The 25,081-nt window shown below is 32.6% G+C and overlaps 3 protein-coding genes across 8 annotated transcripts; 1 reads left to right on the top strand and 2 right to left on the bottom strand.

Moving 5' to 3' along the window:
• Nucleotides 1-4,267: 4,267 nt before the first annotated feature.
• On the bottom strand, nucleotides 4,268-9,910 carry LOC143148176 (cytoglobin-1-like). Its single transcript, XM_076314187.1, has 5 exons — nucleotides 7,501-9,910; nucleotides 6,130-6,371; nucleotides 5,838-6,053; nucleotides 4,848-5,073; nucleotides 4,268-4,430 (listed from the first exon to the last, which is right to left on the bottom strand). Exons 3-5 carry the CDS (start codon nucleotides 5,990-5,992, stop codon nucleotides 4,335-4,337), a joined length of 477 nt encoding a protein of 158 aa, XP_076170302.1. The 5' UTR covers nucleotides 5,993-6,053; nucleotides 6,130-6,371; nucleotides 7,501-9,910; the 3' UTR covers nucleotides 4,268-4,334.
• LOC143148173 (facilitated trehalose transporter Tret1) lies at nucleotides 9,088-24,962 on the top strand. Of its 6 annotated transcripts, none has more exons than XM_076314183.1 (5): nucleotides 11,354-11,479; nucleotides 18,615-18,697; nucleotides 19,730-19,897; nucleotides 22,303-22,766; nucleotides 23,485-24,960. In XM_076314183.1, the coding sequence occupies exons 3-5, from the start codon at nucleotides 19,747-19,749 to the stop codon at nucleotides 24,451-24,453; spliced, it is 1,584 nt and encodes a 527-aa protein (XP_076170298.1). In that variant the 5' UTR covers nucleotides 11,354-11,479; nucleotides 18,615-18,697; nucleotides 19,730-19,746; the 3' UTR covers nucleotides 24,454-24,960. The 6 variants fall into 6 exon arrangements, with proteins under 6 accessions (XP_076170297.1, XP_076170298.1, XP_076170294.1 ...); XM_076314179.1 differs by having other exon boundaries at nucleotides 11,355-11,479; nucleotides 19,724-19,897; XM_076314181.1 differs by having other exon boundaries at nucleotides 11,425-11,479; nucleotides 18,598-18,697; nucleotides 19,724-19,897.
• Nucleotides 13,025-15,461, bottom strand: LOC143148175 (globin-like). The gene is made up of 3 exons (XM_076314186.1): nucleotides 14,951-15,461; nucleotides 14,046-14,271; nucleotides 13,025-13,495 (listed from the first exon to the last, which is right to left on the bottom strand). The coding sequence occupies exons 1-3, from the start codon at nucleotides 15,103-15,105 to the stop codon at nucleotides 13,364-13,366; spliced, it is 513 nt and encodes a 170-aa protein (XP_076170301.1). The 5' UTR covers nucleotides 15,106-15,461; the 3' UTR covers nucleotides 13,025-13,363.
• Nucleotides 24,963-25,081: the final 119 nt, after the last annotated feature.

Genomic DNA, 25,081 nt, shown 5'->3' with positions numbered 1-25,081 from the left:
TCAACAAGTTAGTTGTTGATGACAAATCAGCGTAAACGAATGAAATCAAATACTACAGAACGTACTGGAAGTTTCCAAAGAAACCTTACCTCAGGATACGATATCGTTTATCCTTGAACGAGTTAATTTATCGTTAATAGCGAATTAATGTCGATGAAATTATTTACGAATTGTTAATAAAACTATTAATGCAAGAATTGTCCAGAAGGAAATACTCATTTTGAAATGAAAACAATATAAATGTATTTTAAAAAGTTTTCTTTATTTGTAACTTTAATATATATAATTACTTGGTTATTTTCCAATTAATCATCGCCTCTATTTGAACGCACATTGTAACGTGAGGCGAGTTTTTGTATACCATAATCATGTATTTACTTTCGTTGCGAGTTCACATAATTATTGTTCCAGGCTGTCCTTTAAGAGGATATTCTCACTTTGAGGTATCGATAAACTGTTCTTTTTTATTACATTTTCTTATATTGTAACATCTTGAGAAAATTATGCTTGAATTAGTGTCTTTAAAGTGTTATGTTTAAATTCGATGAAACAATGAAGTTATACAATAATAATTTCAAATAACGTGTAATAATATAAAAGAGCATTACGATCTCGCAAAAAAGGTTTCGCAACAAGTAATTAGTCGCTTTTCTAACCGGTTATAATACTTCTTAAATTATTTACAAACAATTTTCAAAAGTCATCGATAACAAGGAAATTCCCGCTTTCTCTAACATTTTTACTTTCCCTTTTCATACATCTCGAAAAGCTATAAGCCATTTCCATCTGAACACAACATCCTCACAACATAATTCACCAATAACAATTACATGTAGTTTATCTAACAAATTAAATCACCATCGACAGTTAAAATTGAAAAAGCACTTGACGAAAACACTCAACAGAACTCGACAAGATCTTCAGTAAACATCACTCAAAATTCGTGTACAACACAATTTATTTTTATCTCCTTCCTGTATAAATTGCAAACATACTTAGTTCCTAATATATTCGACAAAATAACTTGCATTCGCTAAACTCCTACAAAATTAAACCTTTGTAAGAGGGTAGTACTCACGAGATCAACCATTTTCATAATACTACGGTTTTAAGCTCGTGACGCTATAGTGGAAGGGCAAGAGACAAATTGGCAAATGATTCTGAATTAACAGTGGAACATTTTCAAAGTTGTCAGAGTTTGTATGCGTATTTTGTTTCAAATTCAATATTCAAACATGGGCACAAAAGGCACGAAGTACAAAACAGTACATGTAAGTGTGAAATAAAAAAGTAAATTTGTAAGAAATTGATATACTGCAAAAGTTTTATAATTAAAGTATAATTTAAGTATGCATTATATTTAACAAATATATTTAAACGTTACATCATACAGTATATCGGTTTTATCTGGAAACGCGTAAGCCTGTAACACAATAAAAAAAAATTGTTTTAAACAAGTGTATGGTATCAAGGAGAAAATATCATTTATCTGTAAACATTCCCCAGCACTGATTTTACAGTGAACGTTCATGAATTTCGTCATCGTTTGATGGGTGGATCATTTGAAATGAAATCGCAGGCACGTTTCTCGAGATCCTCTCCAATAAGAGACAGGCGATCAGAATGCTTACGATCACGTAGAGTTTCTCTATAGTATTCTTACGAATTCCCATATCTATCGTTTTACCGAAATCGATATCGCTCGGAATCATATTTTACTCATAATAATTAAAGTTTTGGTTCTTCGTAACCATTTCGAGAACCATTTTTAACCTTTACTCGAAAAAACAAATAATACGATTTGAATCCTTTCCAAAAATGGTGAAAGATACGTTCCATCTTTTCATTTAACTAGTTGCCTATAAGATATTTCGTTATGTCAATTTAAATGGACACCCTATATATTTATGCAGAATCGGCCGATGTGACGACATTGACAACGACATTGTTAGCTAGAGTATTTTCGCTAACACTGTTGCAACATATTCTGAACACTCGTAGCGATACTATAATCATGCACGTCTTCTCAATTATTTGATCTTGTACTGACCTTTGCAAGCTTTGCGAAGTTCGCGTTTAATTGTTTAAATTGGACTCAGCTTTATATTTCTTAGTTCGTAATTCTTGGTGTGTAGTTTGCCCATTGTGCTGACAAGAGTTTTAAAAACTTTTTATTTCAGTCAATGTCAAAAATAAGCTCGTCAAATTTGATGTCTCCTATTTTGAAATTGGCTGGCGTAAACTGCACGCATAAGTACTGTTTTGTATATGCTTCAACGTCATCATCGCGATATTATCTGCTTGATACCATACAACATTCGTTTGAACATTTTTTAATCACACAATTGCGTTACACCTATTTATTCTTTATCATTGACTTAAAGTCCCGTGGCAGGAATGCGAGAAAAGTGGAAGGGGAATACCTATTCTCGCGCACACATTCTATTCTAATTCGCTATTCGTCGCGGCAGTTACAAACACATGTGGACTCACTTACGAAGAAGATAGTAACAGAGAGAGATAATGAAAAACACACGGCAGGCAGAGCCCCATTGGCGTAGGTGCAACATATTACTATTAAACAATAATTATATCCAATGCAGGGCAAAAAATTTGGCTAGTCTTTTACAATGAGCTAGGAAAACATTGGTTATATAATTACCAATAGAAATAGGTAAAATTCTTTTCAGGGAGAAAAATAATTTGATAAAAATTTAATTTAGAAGTAAATAAAAATAAATTTTGATTCGTTTCAAAGGAAGTTATATTATACAAGTTATATACACTATCGCTACGATTTTTCAGGCTTTCACTTTCAATAATCTGATGAAAAAATGTTTCAGACGAAAGTTGATCAATTTCTGGGCAGCTAGAAATTTAAATATAAAAAACTTTTCTTAGTTCACTGCGGCTTTCCGGTCCCCGACGTAGCGTGGGGGCAGAGTTACGCGGCTATCCTCGGGGCATCGCCTTGAGTGACCCTGTCGGTATAGGGCGCCTGCCGCCATTCTTGGCAACTGATTTCCTTTCACCAACTGTGCACCCATGAGACATCCTATACGACCGAGGAGGATTTGTATCACTTCACCTGGCGCTCAAAGTTGTCTGATTTGGTCTGTACCAAACACCTGCCAACACTTATGAAAGTCTCCTCCTCGCTAGTGGACGCTGGGCAGTTGTGGTTTCATTCCCAATTGGCAAACGGGGCATTATGGTTTGATAAATTGGAGACTAAATGGAACAGAGTGGAATCTAAGGTCTGTCTAGGGCGATAGCTCAAAGAGAAAAGTCCTTAACAATACAGTGGACTAGAGCGACGCTGCAGGACCTTTCCAACCTTTCTCGATTACGTGTATAGCACTATTGGTCTAAACACATTCATCTGTGCATGAGATTGTGTTATAAAGTGGCACCCGACAACCTAATAGAACATAGACAAGCTGATATAGGACTCAGATCCGAGAAGCATCGCGATCATTCTTTTTAAGGACTAATACGAAACTACGTGTACCACCTCCCCTAGACCGTTATGTGAATTTGCGGTGGAAGTGTGTAACGACGAGATACAAAAATTCATTCCACTGTACAATAAATGTTTAAATAAAGTCAATGATTATATTGAAAAATAACCAAATATATACACTAAAATTACAAATAAAGAAGAATTGTTAAAATACATTTCTATTCCTGTTGTTCTAGTTCTGTTGTTATTTCAAAACGGATATTACTTTCTAGATAATCCTTGTATTAACAATTTTATTAACAGTTTGTAAATAATTTCATCATCATTAATTCGCCGTTAATGATACATTAACTCATTCAATGTTAGACAATAGGCTCAAAGGTCTGTTCGTAGCCATATTGTAAGTTCCTGATAACTATTAATCGCATTATTAATCTAATCACGTGTTACAATTAGATAAGTATTGATAAAATCTGTTCAGTTAATATCTGGATATATGACCATCGATCGGGACGGTATATGGCCAAATATCCGGAAAGGTGTATTACAAGAATTAGTGTAATGCTCGATCGTTGAGTATATACGGGATGAATATTCGTAAAAGTTAATACTAATGAAAAAAAAAGTTTCTTTTTGATCTTTTTTTGTGCAATTTTTGGTAACGTATTCATAATTTTTGTCTAATTAAAATGAGTCCAATCACTATATAATTCAGATTACACTAAGTAATTTAATCAATTCTTAATTGTTTCTTTATTTGTTTCGGCAGCTTTTATACTTGCCAAACGAATCTGTTTTCTTCTCTTCATTTCATTGTTTATTTTCAATCGTTGAAAAGGATATTAGAACATCATGGTCGTGTTAAAGAACTTTATGCAAAATATGACATTAAAGATTGTATTGATTTCATTGCAGTTTTCTGCTGCGGTATAGATTTATCAAGAGCTACAGAACTCATAAACAATGCCTTTAAAAATAAGTGGAAATGTTCAATAGCGTAAGACATAGACCCCTCAAGCGTCTACTATTAAATAATACAATTTCAAATACATCTTAAGAAAAAAGAATTTGTGGATCTATATTTAGTAGGACGTCGCTTTTAGATTACCTTATGCAATAATAATAAATATTCTTAACGAAAATTTAGATCAGATAGGCAATATCGTGATGATTGTCAAATCGTTAAATATTTTAAAAACTTTTTCCGCAAGCGAGTAAGATAGAAAATAGAAGTCTCATTCTCGAAACAACTAAGTTGACTTTTGTTGGCTCCAACATAAATAGAAATACTCGTAAAAATGATTGCATAATGCAATATCAGTAAGTATTAATAAATTTAAGGGTAAAATGTATAATTAAATAAAAAGTATTGAAATAAACTTACAATGAATTCTTGTCGACTTTGACCTCTTCTACCGTGCCTTTCTCCAGTGGAATATAAAATCGCAGCCATGAGGTCAATGTTGTCCATAGCGTCAAAAGCATTGTTTAAAGTACTCACAATAAATTGACAATGTGCTTGAAACTTTTTATTGGTTGGCAGCTCATCCACTGGTATATCCTTAAACGCAGGAAATACTTTGTGATACTGTGGGTATTGCTTAAAGTAACTGAAACAAATCATATTTATTTGTATATGAAAATATTCCAACAATTCTACAAATATGTTTTCAATCTATTAATTAAAAATTAAGGAGGGGATAACTTCATTTATTTATTTTTTTTTAAGTACAAAATATTTTAATCGGTCATTTTTCTTACATATGTGTATGTACATTTTTCAAGAAGAAGATATACAAATTCTTATGCAAGAAAAACATTAATATTTAAAAAATTATAGGTTTCATGACTCCCATAATAACACTCATCCTTTTAGTTAGAAATAAATATTTTATTTCAAATAAATAATTCGAAATAATTTTTAATCTAAAAATTTGTTTTACAGCTGTTACCAAAATTATTAAAAAATGAAAAAATGAGATAAAATAAAATGATGGAAACTAACATTACTAGTGGCAATTTTTCAAGACATTTTTCAATGTTCGTCGATTATTCTAAAAAAATTATGACAGATATGTTGTTCCAGTACCTACTATAAAGCGATACTTGTAAAACACGAATATAAAATTTCAAGTCAATCGATTAATTACTATTGCAGATATCTTGTCGGCCATTTTCTAAAATATACTACTTTCGTTTATATTTCGAATTGCGGTATTTAACACGCACATTCTAAACACCATATGCTTATAGAAAATCTAAACATATAAATCGATTGTTTTTATTCGAGCAAAATAAATAACCTCTTAATTGAAGGAAAGATACCTATCGGAATTTCGGATAATATTAATAATATATAAATATCGAATCTCACCTTGTCATAATAGTGACTCCAGTATCTACAGAATTCGAATACATTATATTCCAAGTTTCTTTTACAAGTCTCTTTTCTCTTTTAGTTAATCCGATATTTTTATCAAGAATACCATCATCGGGATAACCATAAAAATAACTCAGCAGAGAACCCATTTTGAAAGTACCTCTTTTGCAATTAGTTATATATAAACTTTCTCTTTTTCAATGCAATTGTCTGAAATTATCAATGAAATATATACAATCAGCACAATATATTGTATATATTCTGTACATGTTTATCAAATGCATACCATAAATATATAAAACCTTCAGCTTAATTAACACTAACGGCAAACAAGTGGAGTTTTGTTTCGATAAATAATAATATAAATAATTCGAAAAACCACTTCCTCGAAGTCGATTATAAGAACTGCTGTCGAGAGTGTCACTCGCACGACTTGCCGGAGCAAACTGTTATGAACCGTCTGCAGATGCCTTACTAAAATGAGGACGATAACTGAACCTAATTTGTCATTTTGTCACGTAGTTTTTTCTATGCGAAATGAAATCATAATAAGTAGTCAGATTCTCATGAGAGTAAAAGTATCTTTTAGAAAAACATGTTCGGTAATAATTTCAAAAGTGTCCAAGAAATGGAACTTAATATCTCAAAGTTAATTAATACTATTATTTGACAATTATTGCAGAAAAGTATTCAAGTACATTCTTGCTATAATAATTGTTTACTAATAATATTAAGTTTTGTTCAATAACAATTTGAACAAATGACCTAAGCCCCGGCGAGAACAGTTTCACATTGAATATAATAATTATATAATTAATATGGTTTAAACTTCAAATAGGTTATACATATGTATACGATAGTTAAGATCAAAAGTTGCAGAAACTTTTGATTAGATAAAAAGCCTGAATAGTTCTGCCTCAAAATTTAAGTAATTCAAAATTTCGCTTATTCTATCCCAGTATTCGAGTGATTCTGTTTTCGGAATCAATTTTATCTTAAAATACATAGAGTAAAAGTTGGAGAACTGCGAAAAACAATCTACTGCCTGTCGTTCATCCCCACCACTGGAGAGGATTCTCCTTAACACGTCACGAAGTTCAACAGCCGAGCAATGTAACCTAATCCAACCTTGAATATCGGTGAAATACATAACACTGATACGTCGACGAAACTTTTTTATTTACGTCCCTTTCTTGTAATGAAAGTTTTACGTTTCCAACGTTTTACTTTTACTAACGTATGTGTGAGTTTTTCTGATCAAAATGAGAACGAACACAAAAGAATTTGTTGAATTTTGATATACAATATAAACGATATTTAATGAATTATTAAATAAATAAATACAATCTGAATTACGTGTTTGGTTTTATTCAATTAGGAGAATCAAGAATTTCTTTCAAAATGGCGGATTTCTGGAGAAAAAGTGTCGAGAAAAAGTCAGCATTGTTTTGAACATTATGAAGGAACACTATCCAATCGAAAAGTCATATAACTAAAAAGGATATTATTAAGAATAACTATCTAAAATTTTAAGCAAATTGGATCAAAATTAACCGAGTTATCGATCCACCCAGTTTGAAGAACATGATTTTCAGAAAAATGCTTTTAAAGTTTTATAACATTATCTACGAAATAACTTTGAAATTTTCATACTTACCAAAATGGATCTACTCCAGAGTCATAAAATGTATCGTCTACGACAAAATCATCGTCATCCGTTTCATTTATAGCTGTTTTTTTTTTTCCATCGAGGGTCGTGTGTCGGTTTTCGCTTTCTACTCAACAACTGAAATGCGAAGCATATCCTGCTTTTTCCGGTATGTGGCTGTTTGTGGTAGAATTTTAATTTTGAAAACATCGATTATTTGCAACAATAAATACTGGTCGTTAAATAGGATTGAAGCTCTCGTTATTATTTTAAGTAAATAATGTTTATGTGCATTTAGTTAATAGCACTTTCTTACTCGACCTTCATAAATGAGTGCGATGGCAGTGTCAGTTATCGGTATTCTTACTATCATTATCTAAAGTAGCTCTTGCTTTCGATCCTGATTACGAGCACTAAGAATTCAAACCCTTCAAACAATACTAATACCTCGGTGATTTGTCGTTGAAACTTTTATGAAATTAGAGTTACCCAAACTTCTTTATAGGTTCATATCGTCTACGGAATTGACATATAAATAACAATAGGTCTTTGCTATAATTGGTATTTCGGCAATTAGGAGAAACGATGAAACATAGACCAAAATAAGCCAGAAGAAAGCAGTCTCTTTTACAAAACATCTTTACAAACTATTTTATGGATAACAAATTTTCTGAACCAGTATACATAATAGGTGAGGTAATTCCCAGAACAACACTAAAACAAATAAAAAGTATCATATCGAAAATAAGATAATCCGAATTTGACCTGATTAGTGGTAAAATTATTAAAAAATGCCTTTTAAAAGCCCTAAGAACGCTATTGTGCACAATGCAATACTAAAAACGAAATACTTTCCAAAATAGCGAAAAATACCAAAGATAATAATGCTACGTAAACCTGGCAAGGATCTACACTTAACTGCCTCTTACAGACTTATGTCATTGTTTCTAATCCTCTCCGAAATACTGAAAAAAATAATTCTGAAAAGGATGGAAACAATTATTGAGGAAAGGAGAGTGATTCCAGATCACCAATTTGGTTTGAAAATAAATTATACTGTTCTTCCCCATTCTTAGATGTTAAGAAGGCTTTTAATAAAGTATAGCACATACAGGCTTATTATTAAAAATTGCAAACTTTCCAATGCCACACTATCACTTTACAAAGTGCCTAGTCAAACAAACAATCAAATTTACATAACACGAATGCCGGAATCCTGCAAGGAAGTAAAATATGCTTGGACCTATACTCTATAATACCAGACTTGCCCACGAGAGGAGTTTTTCCTCACGCTGTCTAGTCTCCCACTACTGTCATCAGTCGTAAGAGATAGAAATAGCTTAGAAGAGAATAACGCAACACGAGTTCGAACGGCGAGTGAGAGGTAACGACAGGTGGTTGGCTGAGAGTGGCAAGACAGTTGAATGTTTCGATTGATGGAAGCAGAGTGGGAGAAACTCTTTCGACTCTGGAGTCAAGTTTTGGACAGACCTACTCTACACCATATAATTGATTGTTCAATAAGTTTTATTAAACTTTGGCGGCTGTTAATTGTAAGATGTTTGAGAGAGGGAAAACGGAAATAGGAGTGGGGAGAAGCGTTTCATCCCGGGCCTGCTAGTGGACTCGTCGGTAAGGCATCCTAGCAGACCCTGCCTTATACGCCGGAACATTGGAAGATCGGTATGGGATCGTATATATACCGATCGGAGCAGGTACGGGAACTTGTGGGAAACGGTTAGTGGTAAGTTTCCCTCTGGTGGCAAGCGTGGGTAGCGCCGCCACAAAACGATAAAACTTATTGAGCAACCTAATACTATACTGTTCAATAAGTTTCATCGAACGACAAAACTTATTGAATAACCTAGTATACTATATACTGCCATACCTTATATAAATACTTCAGCAACTAGACACTCTCAACTTTCACTGATGATACTGTTATTCTTGTTATATATAAAAATCTTGGAACTGCTTTCTCACTGCGACAACAAAATCTAATTACATTAGAGCTAATTACATACAGTAAACTAATGTTTTCAAATACTTAGAAATGCGTCTAAATAATAAACTAACTTGGAAGCGCCACATTTGACAAAAAGAAATGGAATAAATTATATCGAAAAGAAAAAGTATGAGTTATTTAATGGATAGAATCTCAAAACTATTTGCAGAAACTAAACTTTTAATTTATAAAACGATTATCGAGTCAATATGGACTTATAGCATTGGGATCTGAAGCATGATAGAAAACAATCACATTAAAGAAATGAGACATTAACCGATGGAAAAGGTAATTGTACAGTATGCTAAAAGATACCAACCAAGATTGATTAATCATTCTAACATCTTAGCTTACAATTTTACAACAATCAACTCATCTTCGAAAGATTAATTAAAAAAACATCTTATTGATTTGAACGACATTGAACGAATGGTATGAACCATTAAGGAAATACATACGTGTTATTCACACATGAATAAACATGATAAAAAAATTTTCTAAATGTTGCAAAATAAATTGCAAATTATAAGTTCAACTTATTCTTGAAAAAATTGATTTTAATTATAAGCGGATCTCTGAGAATCCCAATGAGGATTTTTATATAGTATTCTAAACTTTACAGATACACAACTATGGGGACATAACAAGTATTCTTAAATTTGATTATTTCAAATCAAATTTGAATGCATATTTATGATCTGCATAACATTTAATTTTCAATTATAGTATTATATTGTGTGCAGTAGTGAATTTAGGCCCCGACAAATTCAAACAGTTGACCAGGGGAATTTAAAGTTCTATAAATCACAAAAATAATTTATTTTGTTTTATACGTCAGTTTCGTTCTATTTTCTATTAATAATAAATTATTCGCTACATTTTTTTTATACAAAAGTGGCGGATAAAAATATTTTCTGTCTAGAGACGTAAAAGAAACAAATAGTACTCCGTTTGTGCGTGTTTTTATTGACATTGATGTTTAAATGAATTGCATTGACGTTATGTTTCGACGACCAATTCATGGATTGTACTTCACACATAAATGAAATTATTTTAGTATCGGATAATGACAGCGACACCTAATATTATATTACTAAATTTGTTTCTTTACGTAGTTTAAAAATATGAGAAGAAAAATATACGTATGTTGCTATTTAGAAAACATAAGATGACTCCGGTTTTCTTAGTGGAAAAGCATAATTTTGAAAGTTTCTTTTACACAAATAAATTTTTCATTCGATAACAATGAACTTTTATTCGAAACATTTTTTTGTTAAACTATCAGAGTTGCGTAATGTAAGGATGCACCGAACGTGTCTGCACATCGTTCTATCTAGTGATCCGTCTCTTTGTCAATTCTTTGAATATTGATTTATTATTTTAATAGGGTACTTTCGAATTCTTACAAATTAAGAAAACATATACAATATTAGATCTACGAAATTATATTTGAATCTCCCATGAAATAGAAAAGAGAAAGAATTTCAATAATTGCGAATAAAAAATACAAAAACATGTCATGTATCCAAGAATCGTATCTGTAGATAAAAGACAATTTATTAATATAAAAAGCTTGTAACGTATAGAACACAACTGATACTAGCGAAGGTGAAATAGTGATGCAGTGCATGACACAGTGTTAAATAATATTATCTGAAGAAAATCGGTCTATGTTGTAGTATTAAATAATATTATCTGAAGAAAATCGTTGATAATAAATTATCGATTATTTTTAAATAGTGTGTTCTTGGTGATGATATAAGGACCTGGTGGCAGCAGTGTCTGGAATAGCGACGGTAGAAATCCACGAAGTTTATCATTATTTCCTACGTAAGAAATATGACTTTATCTTTCTTCTAGAAACTTTGAAGTTTATAAAATGGTTATCCGTCTATGCTTCGGTATCAGTAATGAAATTATTGCACAAGTGACACGTCCGCAAGCTTTTAATGAACAGTTGCTTCATAAGTACCTTTGATTCAGGTGAACGATCTTTACATATTCTAATTAAACTTTCAATAAAGTATAGTTACTATTTTGCAGAAAAATATATTACCTTAGTGCGTGCCGTGGAATACTTGAGTGGATACGAATTGCATTGAAATATTTCCACGCCCAAACTTCGTGTGTTTTCGGTTACGTTTCATTCTCTGTTTTCAATATATTTTCTTCAAGTTTAATTCTCAACTGAAGCAAGTTATCACGGAACTACCACCTCATAATTTCCACATTTCGCGCCTTTCACGAGGGGTATATTCACGTACATGTGAATAGTATTCTATAGAATTCTAGATGACACTTGACCTCTCTGCTTATTCTAGAAATCAGAACTTTCGATCGTACGCGAAAAATATAAGACTCGTAATATCAGTGCACCGAAGAAGTATAATTGCTCGATCCGTTGATACTTTGGAGAATTATTTCTCGATTAGATCGACGACTAATAAGCAAAATCGTGTTTATCCTCGACACAAGTAACGATATTGAGCCCTGTAATCGATACTTTGGTTACCTCTTTTCTCATATTACAATACATGAACGAAGACAAATCATCGAGTGAGTTAAATAAATTTTGACACTTTGATAAATATTATTAGAATTCATACGTAATAAACACGATAAACAAAAACTCTGCTATAATTCCGCAGGATCAATTCGTACTATATGAAACGAAACTGTCGACATTTCAAATATAGAGTTTCAAAATTGTTCACTGATTCTCATCGTTACTGTCGTCCAAAAATTCTATGATTCCAATTTCCTTTCTTTCGATAGGTCAAAAGTCTTTGTCGTTTGACATTTTTTCATCAATAATTAGTGTAGCTAAATTAGATAGAGACAATAAAATGCTTTTATTTTATAATTTTTCGAAACATTTTCTCGTTAAAAACTGATCACGTTTGCAATAGTCAGTTAAATTTCTCAATGGCTCTGAAGGATATCTATTCGAAATGAAATTCTAATGTTTTGGTCACATCCGTTTCTTCTTTCGCATATTTAAACCTATATTTAGAGCTGATTCAGCGCTCGATTCTTCAAAATTTCAGTTACACATGTTTGTACGTATTTATAAAAGTGGTGATTTGAGGTGCAGTCTCTTCATGCACGCCATCTTCATTCCCCTCCCCCTGGTTTGTACCGTGTGGTATCGAAATCTTATTCTCAAAGTACTCTGTTAGAATAAAAAACTGTATTGTATGTACAGTAAACTAATATGAGCAATATATCTTTACACCTCTGCACAAGCAATATATCTTGTATAATATGCAGTTCCCTATTAATGCGGTAAAAATATTATTCTCTATAATTGAACATTGAATTTTGAGTATTAACAATCGCCAAAAATATAAATTGTGACATTGAAATTTTTAAATATAATTCCGTTACACAGACTACTGGTGATGTATAAATTTGAAGGGCGAATAAAACGAAGGGAAAACGGTACGTGAAAAAATGGAATAAAAATAAAATAGGCGTAATCTTACGATTAAATTAATTACTCCATGGAGAATTGAAACGGAAGTCGTTCGTAAAAACGAAACAAAAGAAACGGTTTAGCTTTAATTACCAACGAACGATTCTTTTTAATGAAGAAATTCGATTACTTAATGAGGACAATGGTACATTAAGTAGATAATACATGTGTGTATGTATTATTGTACATAAAATTAATAATCTAAAATAGAAACATATATCTTTGTTTAGTGCGTGCAACAGGCTTCGAGACTTGCTTTTTTTTTGTTTGATCGAAGATATTGTAATTGTACGGATGTGTAAAATAGTGCGTTTTATATACAGTATTTAATTCTTAATGAGAATTAAAGAAAAACGGTGCATTATCTTCACGAGTACGCCGCAATTTGTTCTTCAAGAAGCAAAAACTTGGTAAATTTTTGTGAACGCCGCGTCCAGGGTTTTCCTCCACGCTTCGGCTACTTCCGGTGTGAATTGTTTTCCCAATGCTTGGCGAAGAACATCCAATATCACTTCCTTCAAATTCTAGAAACCGAACCACGCTTTCAGATAATAATTCGCATATGTTTGGCAACTCTACGCGCCGCGTTATACATTGACCTACTTTCTTTTGGATAATTACAATTGTTCTTAATTGAAATTTTTTAACTTCGTATTAAGTTTCTTTGGCTTAGCAAAATTGTTTTGTTCCCGTGCCCGATGAATTACGAAAAAAAATTCTACTAAACCTTATAGTCTATCGAAAATCTTTTACGTCGAATGTGAGTAATGAAATTTTTTCGTTAAAATAAGCAGAGATTTGAGAAAATTCAATTCGAATAATGGATAGAGATGAAAATAAACGAACAGTAATGTATTTGTAATGGATTGAATGATACCGTAGATAACATTCTATGTAAATGGTCATTCGAATAACGACTATTATTTCGTCTATTATTTCTATAAATTGTGGTAAATCGAAAATGGAGAATAAACATCGCGTTGCCATAATAATGTCCGTAAACAATGAATTCTGGTAACTCTGTCAAATAATACGAATGTGGTTGATTTTCCATCATTACTATCATATTCGTACCTGAAATTCTTCTTTTCTTTGACCGCGTTTTTTATGTCTCTCGGCCAAGCCGATTAAACTTGCCTCCATTAATCCTGGGTCGTGCAAGGAATCGATAACATTACTTAAGGCGGTAATTACGCTGGCACAATGAGCCTGAAACCTTTTATTATCTGGCAGTTCATTTATTGGGATGTCCTTGAAGGCATTAAAATACCGCTGATATTCTGGATATTTTTTAAAGAATCTGAAAATGTTCGTTAAATAACAGAATTTAGATCGCATCGGTGCACGAAGAGAGCAAGTCTGTAAAGAGATTGCGTTAGTTCGTGTAGGCGACAGATTTGAAAATGAAGCACCATCTGAAAATTTGCATAGGTTATGATCGTGATCTAATTTTGTCGACGATGATAAATATTTAAATTTGTCTTAATTCGACGTTTTCGAATTAGTACTCCCTGGTCGATCAGCTTTTGGAAATTCTTTCACGAAAACGGGCATGTAATTTTATGTAATGTTTATCTATTACCTAAGAGCGATACTTTGATAATTAAACGCGAACGCGAGGAAAATTCTTAAACAATGGTATGAAACAATGGATGAAATATGCCTATGTAAAAAGCGAACGAGAAAAAAGTATACATATACGTGTAGTGTTTCCATTATCTAAAGATAAACAAATCGATACGTTTCTTCGTGTTTCCGTATTTTCAAGAAAAGACTTTTTTTCCAACGCAACATCGAATGTGCAAATCGTGTAGTTAGTTTCCGGAGTTGCAAGAGTTATCGTGTGTCAAACTCGTCGTCGATAGAAAAAACTTCAACGTTCTTTCGACAGATTTCGTTGCACGATAAAAGAGAAAGGAATCTTCGAAAAATGCATTCGAATCGTTTAGACATACATCGCGTGGAGATATACCACTTACGCGGTCATCACGGCAATCCCGGATCCCACTTCGTCCTTTCTTATCACAGCCCACGTGTTCTGCACTAATTTCTTTTGTTTCTCCGTCAGTCCCGTCGCCTGATCGATTCTGTTCTCGTCCGACGATATTCCGAATAAACGGAGAAACGTTCCCATGTTCGCGCGGTACGAAACACTCGGACTATCCTTCGCAAAAACAGAACGTGAATGTTCCTCGCGGCAAGTAAAAGTGGCCGGTGTCCTGGACGCGCGCGCGATGCAACGGCGCCGTGTAACTTGTAAGCGAGGAACGAAACGAACGAAGGGAACGGAGAGATTCCGTTGATCGTTGAATGGATCGATTCGTCTGGATCGCGTCGCGTTTCGTCGGTTATCAGAGGTCAAGCGGTCGATTCAAGTCACTGCAATTACCGTAATTCTGTGTGATATGTCACGTGCCACTGTACTGTCGTTTCAATTCACTCAATCGCTGACACGGTTGGTCGACGACTAACTCGCTCTTCGAGCCCGACTAACCGCTCTGCCTATCTAATGCTATTTTAAATTATCCCCTCCACTTTATCGTCGCTGTTAATGCCACGCGTTTAAATGATTAAAGAATTAACCGAACCCTCTTTACACCGATCGGCAATCAAATGGTTAAGTCGGTTAACCGATTTCTCCGGTTAACGCTTTGGTCGCTGAACTCTATTCACCGAACGCCGATCGTGTTCGGTAATTCGATCCATTCGGTCGGGAGATTCGTGCTGGACGGTCGTTCTATTACGCTCCGAACTGTTTGTCGATAAAGGACACCCGTTTAATCGTTAGGAACCAATTACGGGTTAACTCGGGTGGCCTGATGCGCCAAGTTTGTCACTTCGATCGATTAACCTTGCACGACATCGTTGCGATGCTTCGATGAGACGGCAATCATTTTACGCCGTAGATGTTTATCGTGCAAATTTTACACATACATCTGTATGTGTGTTTAAAAATCTGAACAATTTTTGCGATAAATGTCTACAGTGCGAAATGATTGCCGGTTTCGTCCAAACATCGCAATAAAATTATCAAAAATGCGGGAGAATTATTCCTTACAGAGTCTTTCGATATTACGAGTACAAAGTAAACAATACGCGATTAGTTAATAATAAGAGTTTGAAATGTGGCGACACGAATAGTAAACTTATTTGCAGATTTACATGGTTCTTCCATTTTACAATTTTTCGATCACGTTATTTTATGGTCCACGTCAAGTATACAAACTTATACGTATAATCTACGACACAGACATTTCTTTTAAGAAGTTTAAATTATAATAATCCTCACGGAAAAAAGGAACTCGAACTTGGAGAACACAAAGTGGATCGTATTACTTTTTCCTTGGATTTAATTATAGATAAATACAAACGGAAATCGATGAAACGAAAAAATAATATAAAGTTTTCTTTAAATACCTCTACGGTTCGGTAGAGGTTCTTTGCTAAAATCTAAACTATTATATTAAAAAAGAGAGAATAAAATTATAAATCGATTACCTTGGATAATTTCTGAGCGAATGAAAAGATCATGTTTATCCGTGTACATAATTGAGATGTACGTGGATAAAGCATTTGTTGCACCGCAACGAAAAAATGGTGTACAATGGAAGTTTTAAAGAGTATTGATGTTGTTGCATTTTAAGCAAAGAACAATTGTGATTTTGATATTTGTGGTTACAATTGAAACTGATCATCGAAGTTTACAAATCGTAGTAAAAGAAACTTAATAATATTTTGTATCTACGAGCGATTGTTCCAAAATTCCATAAAAAACGGGATCTGTATTTACATTTTCGAATCTTACTTTAGTCGTAAAGTTTTCTGACTTCATTACACGAGATTCCACTTTCGGTCATAAATGCAAGTAACAAATGGTATAGGAAGATATTTGTGCCTGTGTTTTAATGGTAATGAATTTTACCACTTAACTACCGTGGCGTAGTTAACTCGGGCAACGTAATCATCTGATAATCGAATGAAACCATGCTCAGTAACTAATATAATAACGGATAAAATAAAAGGAGAACTGTACTCTTTAAAGCAGAAATGTTCTTATACAGTATGTAAATACTTCTGTAACTGTCTCTAAATACTTAAAAAACGAAAGACCGACTAACGAAAAAACTTAACGAGAGAGTGGTTAATTTTGTAAAGTCTTTTGCACTCGTTTCACCTCGATTCAGTTCTCTGCGGATATAATTATTTATAAAGGAATACGATCAAAGAAAAAAGAGTTTCTTTCGAAGAGTAGTAACGTTGAGTGAAAATTTCAGACTATTCAAATTAATATTTTACGTGAAACATTTCCGTGAACCAATGACGATAAAAATAAGGAAGCGAACGTACGAGGAACTGGTATTTTTTATACATGTGGCTAGTGTATATGTTGAAAGAACACGGATTCTTCTCGAACTCGACAATTTTTGCAAACCACAAGAACTTACCTCGTCTTTTGAATAATAGACTTTTCTAGAATCAACATTTCGGTTAATGGACGTTCCGATAATTCACGTTCTACTGTGCACGATATTTTAATTTGCAAAAATTACGCAAAGTGCATCCAGGAAATGCGCTTCCTGTAAAACTGACCAACGTCGGGTTGGATACGAAAATAAACAATCTCGCCATCTCGGAAATCAACTTCTTTCTTTTCTTCTACTTGTACTTGTTCTACTTCATCTTCATCCTCTTTAATATTGTCTTCAGAAGTAGAATCTTCCTCGCTGAACAAATTCTCGGCTCTTTCGCATTCATTCATAGATTGAACAACTTCCTCTGGTTCGGTTACTCAATCGAAATGAATAAAAAAGAAACGTTGACGCTAACACCTAAATTTGATTCATCGAAAACTTCTACAGAAATGACTAAATGAACTTTGTCTTTTCTGAAAGAGGTACGAAGATTTAAAGTGGAAAGAATCATTGTCATTGTCTTTTTTTTCCTGAAATAAGATGTAGTTAAAGATACTGGAAAATAATGTTGTTTTCTGTTTTTCAAATAAATGTTACAACGAAACAATAGTGAACACAGTTTTGAAAAAAATGCGTTTAAAGGTTTAGGGGTACCCAAACACCCATGGTCATCACCTATTTAGAATTTTTGAAATCTTATTCTTTAGAAAAATGCAAAAAAATCGATTTTTTCAAACTTCCTCGATAGAAGGACCTCTTAAATCTTTTCAATATGACATTATTGAAGGCATATTCGGTACAAGAAATTTTAATCGTTAGCGAATTGCAATAATCAAATATTTAAAGAACATATCTGGAATCCATTGTAGTAACATAAATGTGCTCACCAAATGGCAAATCGCCAATTGTAAATGCAACATTTCTAAAACAATAAAGTAAATTTTAATGCAGGTATTTGTTAGTCCATTTGTACTTAAAGTATATATTAGTTTATAATTTTTTTTAATTATATAAAATGTATCAAATAAGTATGAACAGATTGATAAAATATTTGATCTAAAACCTTTAACGCGTGTTTCTCAAAACGTGTTCATTCGAGATGCCGTAACAAATATTTTAAAAACTATACAAAATATTATTTCTAAACGATAGTTTAATATAAATAATATGTCTTGTTATGGCATATACTAGAATCAACTTAATATCATTAGTAGTTTGTTTGATCTAATAGGGACAAGGTGTTGTTCAGATAATCAAGGAGACCGGTAAATCGAGGGATCTTTTTTTAAAGACAAGATAGATATAAATATATACGTAAGTTAACGTACTTCATAGTATATACCAATTTTGGGATATAATCCATGCTTTATTCAATGTACATTTAAATAAGAAATCTCGTAGATGTTTGTTGCATTAAATTTTTTGGAAGAAATGTGAATATCAACATTTATTGGGTTGTTCGGAAAATCGTTTCGTTTTCCGAAATGGAGAATATATAATTTAATAAAATGTTTATACACTCTAAAAAAATCGTGTTTCATTTTCACCAAAAAAAAAACGAGATGACTTTCCGAACAACCTTAATATATATTTTGCCGCTTCATCGACTTGATCATTCTCGCAGTTTGCAATGATTCCAGAATATACTAGGTTGTTCGATAAGTTTTGTCGTTCAATAAAAGTCTACGTTTTAGTACGTATATTTTATCATTCGATAAAACTTATTGAACAACCTATTAGAATGTATGTACACATTGCTTGTTTATTTCAATAGTGATACAAGTTAAAAGATTACGACTTCGATAGTTTCGATTTACAAACATAAAACAAATTGGTAAACAGTTTAAATTTCCAATTCGTCTTTTTAAGCACTATCGCTATTGCAGCCAAGAAACGTTTTGCTTTACAATGAAAATTGCTTTTAAATTCAATCGGAAAATTATTCGTAGAGAGAAAATACAATAAAAGTGTCCGATGTTCTTAAAATACGTAATCGAGATGAAACAATGAATCTTAGACGCTCAACTATTTGTCATTTTGCAATAGAACGTGCAGGGATTAAAGAATCAAGACGATTCGATACAAAAGCAGCTGCATGCGCACCTGTCAGGTGGCAAAATTGCAACATCGATTCGTTCACTTCGCATGAAATTCACGTACAAATTATAAAACTAATATTGCACACGATACTTTTGATCTCGCATCGAAAATGTTTTCTTCTCATTTACGAAAAATAAACGTGGACATTTCGATTGTTCGATTTTATAGAGAATTTCAATACGTCCCTATGAAACAAAAATTATTTGACTGTAAGAGAATCGCAATAATGGACGTATTCAGTTACAGGTTGCGTAATATTCAATATGGGTAATAAAATGAACAGAGCAACTGCGACTTCGGATGTAATTATCGAAGAAATACCTTCTAGACAGGATGAACAAGAGAAAGAGGCGAAACCGACGAAAAACGAAAATAAGAGTAAAATCTATCCACAAGTAGTAGCTGGTATTATAGGTAATACCAAATTTCTTACCAAATTTTATAATGCTTCTATACGATAACATTGAAATGTTTATATGTATTTACATGTTTAATTTAGTGCTATGTTTGGTAAACGATCGACAGAACGTTTGCATTTCTAATTAAATAGAATCATTTCGCATTTCTTTTCAGTCAGAAGGAACGAAAATAAATGTTTTCGATGCAATCCTTGACTCTTATACCTTAAATTGTAGCAAGCTTCCTGTACTACGCATACATACTAAAATCATACACTGCATACGTGACATACTTCACCAGATAGTATTTAATGATTCGAATCATGCAGAAAGAAACGTGATTTGTCAAATTAAGTCTGGGATTGTATCGAATTCTAATACAAGGCTATTTGTACTAGCCAGCGAAGAATTGTAGTAACGCAATTATTGTGATATAAATTTATACTATTGACATAGTATACCATTTTACAATTAACAAACTGTTAGGTTATTGCAGGAATTCTTGCTGATTATTTATGAAACTAAAATATCATATTTAATTTTACACGATTTCTTGATATGTAGTCAAAGTATGCAAGTGTGGTACACACAATAATTTCTACACATTTTTGTCAACGAATAATTCTTGATTTAAAGAGCTCTTGGTTTATGGATTCGATAAAATTTTTATTTATACATAGATATACAGGAAATCCCAGGATTTAATAGTCAACCGATGCCAGGATGTCCTATGACTAGAAATAAGAAAAAAGTTTTACAAACCTTGTTAAATAAACACTTCGTTGAAATGTTATAACAAAAGTATAAAATCATAATACATTTTCTCTTAGTACATTTGTGTATAAGAATAAGTCGATGGTATTTGTATAATCTGTTTATGCGCGTTGTGTTGACTACTTGACATCATTGAAGATGATAGATGTAAATTTTATTAAGCTATTACTGTCACTACTCCATTTCAAAATGATGATCGTACTTTTTGAAAAATGGAATTAGGTTTGCACAATGCGCATAAACCCATACAGATATCATCGACTTAGTTTTACGCTATAATTTACTGAGAGGAAATTCATTATGATTTCATACTTTTGTTATAACTTTGTAACGAAGCTTTTATTCGACTATGTTTATAGGACGTTTTATTCTCACTTTTACTCATAGAATATACTAGCTTCGATTGACCATTAAATCCTGGGGTAACCTATATATTTTCGACATAATCGGTTCTGTTTAACAAACTTGTCTAGATAAAAATCAGTCATTTTAATTTAAAATGTTCGGGAAATAAAACTGGCCATATAACAAAAGAAAAACCGATATTAAAAGAAAATTTCTTTTATTTCTATTAATTTGTTTTACAGATATTAAATGATTGTTTTTTTCAACGCATATATATTTATTGGGGATTAGAGTAACGGATGCAAAGAACGTATTTAACAAATCGTTGATATTTTGACCGTTAGAAAACATAAATATTATATTCTGAAAAGAATTCGCAGTACCCAGTGGATGAAACATTAACGATTTGTTTTGCATATTCATTGCGTTAGTTGCTCCAATGTCCAACAGATATACATACGTGAATGAAATAATTTCTTCGTATATTTTGTATTTTGTGTTAATCGGACTTCAAAGTAAAAATATGAAGTTAACGTAACTTCGTACCGACTGAAGAAAGAACCGAGCCATTTCGTAAAAATGTTTCAGGAACCGAAATATTTACTTTACGCTTTTCTTCTACTGCTCCAAATGCTTCTAGCGTAATTTAGCAAAACTTAAATAATTGCAACTAAAGGGGACTGAAAACTCTTGCAAGTATCGAAATCCATGCAAGAATCTAGGTAACCAATCTAATAAAAAGCTCCACTTATACAATATATCTTTACTGTGTAACAGTACACATGGACTGGAAGACTTCCACTTTCAACTTCACTCATTGTTAAAAAACTATCCTTTCCACTTGTTAACACAATAATCAAACGAGATTTTCATGTAGTCATTAAGATTGTATTTATATAAATACTAATATGTATGGCCAATTCGTTCGATCGGGCAGTTTGTCTGAGCACGAGTCATACCTCCGTATGATAAAGATTCCATGGTAAGGCACTTTATAAATTACGTTTCAATAACGTGTATCCGTAAATTCTCACCACATCAAACAAAACACATTATAGTCTACACATGTTCGTTTGCAACGATTTTCGTGGATTTTAATATTTCGAAGGCTCTACTTGCGTTATCTTCGACCCCATCATTAGTTATCACTTATCAGAATAGGAGACAAATTTCCATTATTAGAATAAGATTCTCCAAGTCGATTCTTTCTTCAGTCCGGCTACGACAATTCCCTATATTTGTTTTTATAACTAAAATATATAGCTTATATATATAATAATGTATGTTCTTTTTTTTTTTAAGTTAACCTATCGCTACTCGCTTGTGGGATTTGTTTCGCTTGGCCAACACCTGTACTTTACCTCAACGCCCAAAAAGATACGATTACCACGTTACAATTAAATAAAAACAGAGAAATATTGATTGTTGCCGCAGTGTCAATAGGTGGCTGCGTTGGTTCAATTATATCTGCTTTGTTGCTAGACAAAATAGGTAGAAAATGGCTCCTCTATTCAACTGGAGTACCATTTCTAGTCTGTTGGGCATGCACCTATATGAGTGTATTAGTATCCAAAACTTGGATACTAATTTTCGTGGGAAGACTTGTCGCTGGTCTTTCGGTTGGAGTTATTTTCACCATGGTTCCAGTGTATATTGGAGAAATTGTCGAGGCGAAAATTAGAGGTGCTATTGCTACAATGATGGCCTCTTCGCTTAATATGGGATATCTGATTGTGTACGCAATTGGGTCACATGTGGACATGAAGGTAGCTTTTAAGAATATATAATTAGACTGCAATCTAAAATATATCTAATGTTAAAACATTTACGAGTCTGACCATACGTACAGTCCCTGTTTCAGTTTCGAAGATTTAACGGAATAAAACCAAATTCTTTGCGTAAATTAATAATATTTGTAGAAATGCATATCTAACTAATTACTGGTTATCTTGCATTAATTGCAAAATATGTCTCCCTTTTGTAATCGAGAAAACGACTTTGATATTTTCTTACAATTTTTAATAGATACTACTTTTAATCTTCGTTTTCCGTAATTACTTAACTATAATCTTCCATCGATTTAACATGTCTCTCTCTCTCTCTCTTAAAATACAGGGAAGACAGGCAAGTTTAGTTTTACATAGAAAACTTCAAGACCCGTGAGGCACGTTATTCCGCTATCTAATTAACTTCATGTTTTATAAGAATTATTCATTTGTGTTGAAAGTTTGTTCGAGTAACAGACAAACATGTTGACCAAGTAATACTCAATCATATACGCATTCGATGAATTTTTTCTCGATAGCAAAACTGGGTATAAAACAATTGTATTTCATATTTTTTATTTATTTTTACACGAATCACCTCCTCCCCATTGTATCGCAAATTTTTGCCTATTCTGTATTTCTTAAAGCATTCCAATGACAAATTCTATTTTTTTTTTTTTTTTTTTTTTTTTACATTTTACCCGATTAACTGTTTCAGATGCTTACATTGGCTTGTTTGGCACCAACAGTCGTGTTCGGTTTAACACTTGCATGGTTGCCGGAATCGCCTTACTACTACATGAAGAACAAGAAAGAAAAACAGGCTGAAATAGCTTTAGTATGGCTCAGAAGAAGGAAGGAAAATGGCGAGGAATTAAAAGAAATATCTGAACTCATCGAAAGGGAGAAGAATGGATGCTTTAAAGAACTGTTCACGGAACAAGTAAATAGGAAAGCATTACTGCTTGTGCTACTATTATTGACGGGTCAACTGTTATCCGGTTTAATAATTCAATTCTATGCTAAATCTCTGATCACATATATGCATTTACCTATCAGTGCCAACAACGTTTTTATCGCATTCGGACTACTATCGGTGGTGATGAGTCTAGTGTCTATATTTATCATGGACAGGATCGGCAGAAAGCCCCTCTTCCTTATTGCAGGATACATTTCTGGACTGTGTTTGTGTTTCTTAGGCGCGTATTTCTTTCTCAACAAGAAATATTTAAATCTCGATAAGTACTCTTGGACGCCATTAGCCGCCACTGCAGTTTATTATGTTGTCACATTCATTGGTTTAAGTCCTATGCCAGGAGTCGTTTCTTCAGAAATCTTTTCGATTAAAATGAAATCTCGGGCGACTATGGTTACGAATATTTTTGGATTTCTGCTTGGATCTCTTGCTATCATCATAGTAATGATTTTAAATCCTGTGATGGACTTGCATGGCCATTACGCAATATTTTTCTCTTTCGGCATTCTCGAGCTTATCATAGCCACCGTTGCAGCTTTCATTATGCCAGAAACGAAACTTAAATCTTTCATTGAAATCCAGAATATATTGCAAAAACCCATTCCAGAATGTAATTTGAAAGAGGAACATGAGACGAACGAGATTTATGAAACGAGAGAGAAACATGCAAGGAATGTGAACTTCAACTTGGACGCAGAGGAAAAACAATAAACTATTTTTTCATTCTATTTACTAGATTTTATTTTATAATTGTGAAAATAAAATATTACCAGCAATTACCTTTGATTTCCATCATACACAAATAAAGAATCTATTAATTTGATTAAAACTCTACACACGCGCGCGCGCGCATACAGACATACACGTTGAATTATAGTTTCTTATAGTAGAAAATCTACGGGATCATTTCGATCTGTGGATTTTTCTTCTTTTTACAAGGCTTCCGCTTCTACTTTCCTCTATGAAAGCTTTTGAATAATTTCTTAACAATATAAATTAAGATGAATCGATAATTCCTCTTATTCGTTCGCATCATGTATTGTGGCTGCATCTATCGAGGTTTTACTGTAAATCTTTTGAACACGCATAATATATTTATCTTATAAAATCACTTTAATTTATCCTTAATTCTTATAAGATATTATTAAGTATCGATAATATGTTATTAATACTAAATCTAAATTAGTTCCCATTAAAATTATTATTGACCGACTCTATATATGCTCCTAAACATAAGAAATTTATTTTATAACAAAAAGAAAATGTTATCAATTAAATCAACGAAAGATTGTAAAAATGAATACAAAATTAATACAATTTATTTAATGCAAAATTTAAC

This window comes from Ptiloglossa arizonensis, chromosome 6, assembly GCF_051014685.1.
Source record: "Ptiloglossa arizonensis isolate GNS036 chromosome 6, iyPtiAriz1_principal, whole genome shotgun sequence".
Classification (NCBI taxonomy): Eukaryota; Metazoa; Arthropoda; class Insecta; order Hymenoptera; family Colletidae; genus Ptiloglossa; species Ptiloglossa arizonensis.
The sequence above is the reverse complement of the archived record's forward strand: the minus strand, read 5'-3'. Positions and strand labels throughout refer to the sequence as shown.